At 36.4% G+C, this 9,789-nt stretch overlaps 2 protein-coding genes across 3 annotated transcripts; both read right to left on the reverse strand.

The window, feature by feature from the left end:
- Positions 1-1,425: 1,425 nt before the first annotated feature.
- On the reverse strand, positions 1,426-6,039 carry LOC107473307 (probable pectin methyltransferase QUA3). Of its 2 annotated transcripts, none has more exons than XM_052257303.1 (7): positions 5,257-6,039; positions 4,213-4,416; positions 3,919-4,129; positions 3,569-3,830; positions 2,936-3,310; positions 2,537-2,731; positions 1,426-1,868 (listed from the first exon to the last, which is right to left on the reverse strand). In XM_052257303.1, the coding sequence occupies exons 1-7, from the start codon at positions 5,683-5,685 to the stop codon at positions 1,661-1,663; spliced, it is 1,884 nt and encodes a 627-aa protein (XP_052113263.1). In that variant the 5' UTR covers positions 5,686-6,039; the 3' UTR covers positions 1,426-1,660. The 2 variants fall into 2 exon arrangements, with proteins under 2 accessions (XP_052113263.1, XP_015948342.1); XM_016092856.3 differs by having other exon boundaries at positions 2,537-2,632; positions 5,257-6,037.
- An 822-nt stretch (positions 6,040-6,861) lies between these two features.
- LOC107473308 (COP9 signalosome complex subunit 1) lies at positions 6,862-9,789 on the reverse strand (the record flags this gene model as incomplete). The annotated part of the gene is given in 6 exon segments (XM_016092857.2): positions 6,862-7,341; positions 7,455-7,689; positions 8,005-8,090; positions 8,197-8,313; positions 8,480-8,800; positions 9,462-9,789. Coding segments are annotated over 6 exon segments (1,264 nt in total), but the record flags the coding sequence as incomplete, so codon positions are not given.

Below are 9,789 nucleotides of genomic sequence, written 5' to 3' on the forward strand. Positions count from 1 at the left end.
GGATAACATTGAATTACTTTTATGAACAATAGAAATACAAATAAGACGATTTAAACATTATGAACACAAATAGGACTTACCCAAACGTTGGGGACAAAACGATACTTTACTCTAAAAAATATTGTATATTGTATATTATATATAAACTCTTAAATAAAGTTGAAATCTGCGACAAATTAGTCATTGACATATCAGACTATTGAAAGATATGGTGAGAAATAAAAAAAAAATTATGTTTTAAAAAATGTGATTAAGGAACCACATTATTTGGTGCCATTACAACAATTAGAACTCAACAACTATTACAAACCATTATTTGTAATGCAAAAATCATGTCAAGAAACAAAAATGCACCCAAAACTAAAACTAATATATCAACAATGCATGCACATTAAATACCTGCTTATTAGAAATAAACAGGTCCCCAGCCAAAAAATAAAAAAAGAAAAAGTGCATTTATTTTATTTATTATTATTATTTGTATAAGTGAAAAAAAAACAACTCTAAACCAAAGGATGAAGACAGAAACATATGTTTTTAGATAACAATAACAAAATTTGAACTTAAAATCTCATGCATACTATTCAGATTTTAAACCATATCATCATTAACCAATTCTAGTAGCTTGAATATAGAATAGATAACTTTCAATTCAATCAATAATAAACTCGATACAAATTAAACGGAGTAAGATAGTTTCTTTGTCATAATTGTACCAAACTAGATACAAATTAAATAGAGTAAAGTAGTCCTATCATCCTCAGAGAGAATTCTAAATGAATATGGGAGTGGATAATCCCATACCAAAATTCCATTCTCTAGCTCTACACTTTTTATAGCTTGCACATCTATTGCATTATCTATAAATCAGCACAAAAAATTCTCCAATCATTATTGATACCAAATTGGAAGGTGAATGATATATGTTTGTATGAGGTAGCTGGAATTTGTTTGAGTCCTTTTTTTTATGGCCCATGGTATTGCCTAACCTGACAAGCCAAAAACCTGACAAGCCAAAAACCTGAAAAGTCTGTTTCTGATCAATGAATTGTTACTTGCACAACTTGCACAACGTGAAATTCAAACTCCCAACACTTAAGCAAATGAATGAGCTAATCATTCGACCAACTCAAATTGATTTATTTGAGTCTCTATCTTAGGCTTAGCAAGTGTTTGGTGTTGCCTGATTGGGCTTTGGCCCTTTATTGAATTTGATATGCTTCTAAAAATTAGCAATATCCCCAGTCCAAAAAAAAAAAAGATTAGCTATATCAGTGAATATGTAAATCACATCTTTTACTCATTTATAGAAAAAAATGAAACCACTGACAGGAAAAAATGAAACCTATTTGATCTTTGTTTTTTTTTTCAATAAATAAGTAATGATAAATACATGGCATTGAATTACAGTGATCGTCTAAGAGAAAAATTAAAAAAAAAAAAACACTGGCTTATGCTTCCCCTATAAAAATTGCACAGAAGTCTTTACATCTTTTTAGTTTTCTCATATCCACCTGACTTTCTCCTTTATATAAACACTGAAAACCTAATGCCTTTGATGCACAGAAGATAGCTTTGAAACACTTAGCCTCAAAACAGTGAGAAGAAAGAAAAAATATCACCTAAATTACAAAGCTGTAAGTGAGATCTACTATGAGAATTAGAGCTTCCAGAAGGTCTTGGTTGCAACTAGGATTTTATCTCTGCCATGTGATTCGGGTTCTTTATCGTATATGGTAGGCCTCCACCTCACTGCGCGAGCAATGCGAGCTACTTTGTCGATGGCTTCAGGGGTATCCCTCACCACAACAGTTCCTTCTGGCCGCAATATTCGGTCGATCTCCACCATCAAATCGACAAGGTTACATCTGCAATGAAGCAATTAGAGTGGCCCATTATTGATACAAACTATGATTAATAGGTTATCATTTAGCATCTTAACAGATTGAGATCTAAGGTCAACTTAAGAATGTGGTTATCAAACTTAAATGTTCACCTAAAACTACTGGAGCTTAAATAAACTTGGATCATTGAATTCAGCTCGTAAACTCGATTTTGGAGACCTAAATGATTTATGAGTTCACTTCCGAGCTAGATGACCTTGCAGGAAACAGACACTCTAGGCATCTCGGAACTAACAATTCAGTAAACAACACAAGTTGATCCATATTGTAGTTTTTATCAAATCATTCCAGCTAGAACAATGAACATCCTGTCTGTTTTAGCAAGGCAAGCCCAACAAATGTCTAACTATTCAAACTAATGAAACCAAGTTGCAGAAATAGACCATCTGTTTTTACTTTCGTTTGGAATTTTAAGAATTCAAAATATGCATCCAAATTAATGATATAAAACACTTTGATTTTGGATAGGAAAAGAGATATGTACAAAGATAGGAGCATCAGACAGCAATAGCCACAAGTTAGTTGAGGCAGTTATTAGTCGATTAAAATTTAAATCACATTACACTGTTCCCTAGAATGCGTCATCACAACTGGGAAACAACAGATGAAACAAGAGGCTATGACGACCGTACCTTCTTTTGCCAGAAGCTGGATCTTTTGTAAGTGACTCAATGCCGGCCACATGGATCAGATCATAAGTTCGAGGATACGTTGAGAAAGGTTCACACCTGAGAACAATAACAAAACGTCTCAGATCCAAAACACTAACCCGTTGAAAACTGCAATACATGTTAATGATAATGAAAATTTTTGCGGAAAGAAGGGTCCTAATTAAAGAAACAAAACAAGTTAGGGTATAGATGTACTTGAGTTATTTTTCAGAAAGACGAATAATAATAATTGTCATTAAGACATTTACTCAAAAGGTTTAGAGGTCTGCCACACTATAGAAGACAAAATAATTAACTCCAAAGGCTCTTTCCGATATCCCCTTAAGTGAAAATACATGAAATTCTGAGCATAGAACTTACCAATCATGATAGACTCCTATAAGACCTCTGTCAAAGACCACATCAAGAGTAGATGGCTTGCGGGCTGGTACTACATTCATAACCCACACAGGATCAGATTTTAGTGCTGCCGCAAAACCCCCAAACAATGCATTCATGTCCATCACATTTCGTATGGCTGGAGTTCCCAACTTAATGTTCAGAGAATGTTTATAGTAAGCAACCCTCCTCACCCACCGTTTAGTGTCAGCCTCATAGACATCAGCACCATTCTTCAGGAGTGTCGACCGAGGAGGTATAGCCGTTAACCTCTCTGGCCACTTGGGAATCGTCCCAATAGCATATTCTCCTTTGACCAAAGGTGGCTTAGTGACACATTTCTTTAATTTGAAGTACCTGCCAAACAAAATTGTCTTAGTTATATGATCCCAATAAATAAATAAATAAATAAATAAGAAAGGTCTATCAACAAATTACGGTGATAACAGTATGTGACTGCTTCTATTATTGGTTTCACGTAATAAAAGAAATGTGCAACAAGCGTGACGGATGGATAGTTTATACAAATATCAATATCAAATAAGATAGAAAGAGATGCAACAATGGTAAGAAGAAAAATTAACTCAAACAAGCAATAGTCCCATTGGAAATTACCAAGCATAACTTGGGTCATCTGAATCATCACATAACTCGAGTCCAAATTCATTTTGGTTTGGGAAACACAAATCCCCTGTTGGCTTTTTCCAGATAACAGTGTTGCCATCTACAGCAATAAGTTCATAGCATAACGCTCTTGCCACAGCCTGAAGATCAGACCATTCTTTATCTTGTTTAGGCCACTGAACCGGGGGACCTGAGATGACTACATATCCACCAGGGCGAAGCAGTCTGTCTACTTCAATGAAGTAAGTTGCATCTGCAATATAGATTTTGTGCATTAGGGCATGAACCAATATTTACAAGGATGAACGATATACAAGGTTCAATGTCAATAATGAACTTACTGTAGGCTGTAAAAGGGATCAAACACCGAGAACAGTGAACTAAGTCAAACCCAAATGCGGGAAATGGGAGTCTGCGAGTACCAAGCATGGCAACCAGAGCTGGTACTCCTCTTTCAACCGCAAATTGTATCTGTGATTTATGGGAATCTCTTGGAGCAAAAGACATAGTTAAAATGTTTTGAGATAGTAAATATCCTCCAAAACTGGCAACCTGCAAAACATGAGATATATTTGCAGGTTATAAAGTAGTATAATCTACCAGTGTCGAGGGAGAAACAAGAAAATAGCTCGTACCCCACAACCCATATCAAGAGCGGTCCTCAAGGTGCCACCACTTATTGGAATGTATTGACCAAGTTTTTCAATATATTGCTCTGCCCCATCTGGAAACATCGTGCCACCTCCAGGGAATATAAAATGCGGTCCTTCGAGCTTCATCCATCCCTGATGACCTTTCCTCTCGGCAATCTTGTTGTGTGGCATGTTGTCATGCCATATCTGTACAGTTTATATTACCACAGTTAGATGGGTTGATGAATTGCAACTACAAATAACACCATAAAATATAGTATAAAATAATGTTGAAGTACCTCATCAAATAAAAGACGAGAAAAAATATAAGGTTGATAAAGAAAACACAAATAAAGCTGTCATTTTCTCTTCATAGATAAAATATATTAAAGTAGGCTATTTTACGGATTTCGGATAGCTGAGAGAGGGACCTTAATCTGGAGGAGGCCTCTCACTTATTCGGCTATTGTACTAAAAATCTAATGGCTGCGAAGTGCAAACTGAGAATTGATGATTAAATTGAGAATAAACAACTAACAGACCAGACCAACCTCACTCGACAGTATAATGAAACCAAATTTGTTATTTCAAGCACCAGAGTCACATTTCCTCCAATATTTTCACAGTTAAAACCAAGAAAATCTTACATGCTTCTAGAGCACGAAATTCCTCATGCTTTTCGCCGTCTACTGCATGACAATTCAGCTTTGTCAATCTTTATCCCCTTAACCATCCATTACAATCACCTGATAAACTAATTCTAAGCATGAGAAACCTCTATTCCTCTCAAAACATACAAGAATTTCTCAACAAAACATTGCAACATCCAAACTAATCACTTAATTACAACTATGCACTACTTATTGGAGTCTACAACAAAAATTATGGCCATCAAGACAGAAAATTGCGGTCATATCACTGACATTTTCCCCACAATTTTCAACAACTAATATTATTCAATATCCAAACAACATGAACTAAACAAAATTCCTGAGGCCATGCAAGTTTTTCTTCTAAGTAATCATGCAACCTTTAATATGTATATACCTTATGTAAGCTCGCAGGCCACTGCACCGGAATCCGGTACCCGGTAGGCGGCGGAACAAGGCAGAGTGGAGTGTCCTCCGGCGGCGGGCAATGCCTCTCTCTATAGTAATTCATTTCCCTGCTCAGCTGACTGTTGAGCCTGGGATCCTCACATGGCATGTGGTCCACCATGTCGGCAGGGCACACCTCCACGCTCATTTGTTGCCCCAATTCAATCGCCGCCACGAGTCGGTGGCGCTGTCGCGGATCGGAGCCGGACCGAAGCAGCGTCTGCCGGCCGGAAGCGGCAAGTGAGTCACCTAGAGGGGTGAAGACGAGCACAAAGAAGAGGAATACGAGGCCGAAGAACGCCGCGGAGACAAGGTCAAGGATCCGCCATTGGCGCGTGGAGCTCACGCGCTTTGAAGCCGGGAGGTTTGCGTGACCCATCTTAAACTGAGTCGGATCTGGTCAAATGATCATCTGGGTTTTGCGTTTCGATGCTGTTTGGAGGTAAAAATCGGTGCTTTTATGGTTTCTAAGAAGTAATGATATTTGACTAGTTTTTCTTTTCTGTGTTGGCGAGAGGTTGAAGAAGGTTTGAGAGTGAGAATTTGGGTGTGGGGATATGAATTGAAGATGAAGGAGTTTTGGGGGTTTTTATGAGTTAGTGGGGGAATTTGTTTGCGCATGTAAACACCATTTCCTCAGTGCGGAGGACTCTGAGTCAGTGTGTTTTCCACACGGATGTGATGGGAGGAAGTGGATTATTCTATTTTTGGGAGGATGATGGACCATTTTAGCTTCGTAGCTAGATCCTGTTTCGAGAAAAATAAGATTTTATTATAGGTTTACCTTGCTTTTTCATAATTTTATCAAATTTTTATTATTTCAAATTTTATAATTGATTATAAGGAAAATCTATTTACGACTATTTTTCTTTAAATTTACAAATGAAACTACATATTTTAAACTAAACAACGCTACACATTACTTCTTAGGACATTTATTCACGTGATTTTAAGTTTAATAGTAATATTATTCATTAACGAAACAAAGTATGCTGCATTAACATGTTTTTTTTAAATAAATGATTAATTATTTACTTAATTAAATATATTTTAAAATTTTTACCGTTTTAAATATTTAAATATAATTTTGCTGGCACAAAGAATGAAATCAATAATTATATGGATTGCACTGTTACTGGCAGCAAAATCCAAGAAAAAAAGAACACATTCAATCCATGTAATCCTTGATTTCGCTCTTTGTGCCAGCGATATCATGTTTAAACGATTAAAATGGCAAAAATTTAAAAATCTATTTAACTGAGTAAATAATTACTTTTGTTTATTTAAATGAAAAAAAAACTGCATTAACATTGAGCAAGATTAATTAATTGAACAAACGGAGAAAGATTGATTTAGTTTGAAGTAGGCTGTGGTATGTGGAAACAGCGCATGAGATGATCTCTTACGAGTTAAGACTTGGATAAAGGCCTAAATGCTATTGGAATTGGAACGGAATGTGCTTCACAGCTAGTTCCTCAATTTTATAATGTCAATTATCAAAAGTCACAAAGCACTCTAACTGTGGAGAATCTAATCTATTTCTAGAAGTATAATATAATCCAAGTTTAACAATTTTATTTTATTTTATTTTCAAATCAAAACTCAGATGTGGTATCCTTGTTACAAAACTAGATTTGATGAACAAAAAGGAGGTGATTCAGCATATTGAGAATGATTTCCATCAAAGACTAAGTTGCTTTACATAATGGGAAGGTTAAAAAAGAAAGTGAAGTTCTATCTGAACATGACAGTAAATGTACGGCAGTTTTCTTCAGTATAGAACCTTGCTCCATTATAGTTGACCGATGCCCACCATATTCTATAATATAAAAATAAAAATGAATTAACAAATCCAAAATCAAAGTTTCCTAAATTGCCTAACATTGTAGTCATGCTTAACAAGATTTGATCTCAGCAACATGGACCGAACATCACGATCGAACTCCCTTCCAGTCTCAAGAACTCTCTGAAAGGTGGCATTCCTTTGATCTGCATGCCGTGCATACAAGATTTTGTTGTGTGAATCGATTCGAGCCTGCAAGAGTTTTTGACATGAAGTAATAAGATTAATATTTTCCCAATTATAAACAAAACCTGGTTGAACACAAATCTAGGAAAACAAGACAACTAAAGTATTTCAAACCAGACCTGTATTTGATTATCGGTAATCAAAGCCTCAAGTTCTTTCTGAAGTTCAGCAACTGTTGTCTTGAATGCGTTAGCCATCATGCTCAAATCAACAGAAAGAAATGGAAGTGTATACTGGATCAGGGCCTTGTGACGAATTTGATCGTAAAGTGTCTCGACATGGTCATGCAAATGAATGTCAAGCAAAAGGTTTGCTTTGAGGTTCCCCAAGTATTCCAAACATGAGGCATAGTGACTACAAAATGAGTAAAGAAATCACCATTCAGACACAAGCACAAATAGATATAAAGGAGAGTAATTACACCATTAATCAATTATCCCAAAAAGTTTTCTCCCCAGAAAAATCTATTTAATTCTTTATTAATTCATGTCAATTCTCCATGAAGGCATTCCAACTCAATTATTATAAACTCTGGTAATTTTTCTAAATGAGCAGTGCAAATTCATCCAACTGAAACCTTTCATATTTCTAATAATATCAATTCAGAAAAGTGACATAGACCAATCAAGAGAGAGAGAGAGAGAGAGAGAGAGAGAGAGAGCAACTTACCTTGAGTAAAAATCATTTATAAGTTCCCTTACTTCGGGCACTAACTCCAAGAAATTCCGGAAGTTGAGATTGTCTATAACTTTGCTCTGCAAATTATAAGAAAACGAAGTAATAAAATCACAATGACAATATAATCAATGTCTCCCAATGGTCATATAGAAGAATCATCATAACAATATAATGAGTACTTACCTTTAACTCTGTCCGATCAAATGTTGCAAGTGCACAAAGTCCTCCATAGGTTGCAACATCTTGAGGTGCAATTACTTCACTATAGTGACTCCCTAATTCTGGATTTGTTTCTAAAAACTGCATTAAACAATAAGAGGTTGCCAAAGTTATAAGCAACAAAACTAATAGGCTATCATTCATCAACCAACAGATGAAAAACGAAAAAGACTGAACACTCTAATTCCCGAGCAGTAACTAAAGACGCAATGGTCTAGAGTGCTCTAAGCCTCATCATGGAACCAACCTTTCGAGCAGCAAGCTTGTACTTTTTGGCTTCTAGGTTTGCCAATCCTGCAGCGCAACGAAGCTTTGCTATAGTTATTGAGTCAAGAGCATCCGGTGCCTGTTCTGCTTTGTTAACATAGCTTGTAACATGAGTGAATTGACCCATCTCAATGCTGACTAGAATCACACTCATACACATATGAACGATGTGCTTCGAAGTAGTGCAATAATCCCGAGTACGGACATAACTTTTGAACGCATCCCCCAATTGACCATGAGCATAGTAGAAGTCTCCAAAATCATTGTATCCCATTCTTATGCTTTCTTTGATCAAGTTTGTCTGCAAAAAAGAAAGACAAGTTAAAGGAACAAATAGGAAAAAGCAGGCCAATGACAACAACAGCCGAATTACTTGAACTAATCAACTACATCTTAGTACCAAAAATAGAAAAGCTAGCTTATCATATAAGAAAAGCAAACCAACGTGGTCAATTAACATATAGTATCCAAATCAGTTTATAATTCAAAAGAACAATGGGATAGTATTCCAATTCGGCTTCAAATCAAAGTTGTAGTTTAGAAAAAAGTAATTCGTAGAAAAACATGGCCAAGGTGACAGTGGGGGAAATGAGTAATCCAAGTGGAATACAGAGTCTTTCTTAAGGCAACATGATTTCATTGATTGAGAATCAAAGGGAAAACTTATTGCAACAAAACTATGATTACCTAACGAATGTGATAAACTGTGCCTGAGATTATAAGCAATGAACACTAAACGTTAAACTTATATATACTAACAAATATAACTAAAACTATTAGCTAATTCATAACCAACTCAAAAAAACCCAAACAAATCTCTAATTAAAATTATATATTATTCCTCTACCGCAAAAAAAGTGGATCACATCTTCAAAAGCAAAATGTTGCACAATCTAAAAACCAACAAAATCCCTAGAAACACAATGAATAAAGCGCTGCAAAGAGAAATAATTCATTCGTACCCTATACGCATTGAGCTCGTTATCGAGCTTCTCCTTCTTCTGCTCGGCCCTATGATCCACCGCGTCGCACCACGCCGAATCGAGCTCGTAGCTGGGCCCTAACCTCCCATTAATCTTCTGCGCCACCTCCCTCATCAGCTGCGTGTTCTCTCCCTTCTTGATCTCGTCGTACGCCATTCGCAGCGCCTCAAGATTCATCGAAGGATTACCGACCTTCTCGTCGGAGGAGTGGTCGGCGATGAAAAGTAGCCGCATGATCTTCGTCCGGCCAGAGTAGAGGCTCGCGTACGCCTCGATGTCAAGATGGTCACCGCTGATAATCGGCCGC

The sequence above is a fragment of the Arachis duranensis genome, chromosome 2 (genome assembly GCF_000817695.3).
Source record: "Arachis duranensis cultivar V14167 chromosome 2, aradu.V14167.gnm2.J7QH, whole genome shotgun sequence".
In the NCBI taxonomy this organism is placed as follows: Eukaryota; Viridiplantae; Streptophyta; class Magnoliopsida; order Fabales; family Fabaceae; genus Arachis; species Arachis duranensis.

Coding starts and splice junctions, on each gene's coding strand:
- LOC107473307 (XM_052257303.1), bottom strand. CDS start 5,685: ATGGGTCACGCAAACCTCCCGGCTTCAAAGCGCGTGAGCTCCACGCGC. Junction 4,417..5,256: donor GGCCTGCGAGCTTACATAAG/GTATATACATAT, acceptor TAAACTGTACAG/ATATGGCATGACAACATGCC. Junction 4,130..4,212: donor CTCTTGATATGGGTTGTGGG/GTACGAGCTATT, acceptor CATGTTTTGCAG/GTTGCCAGTTTTGGAGGATA.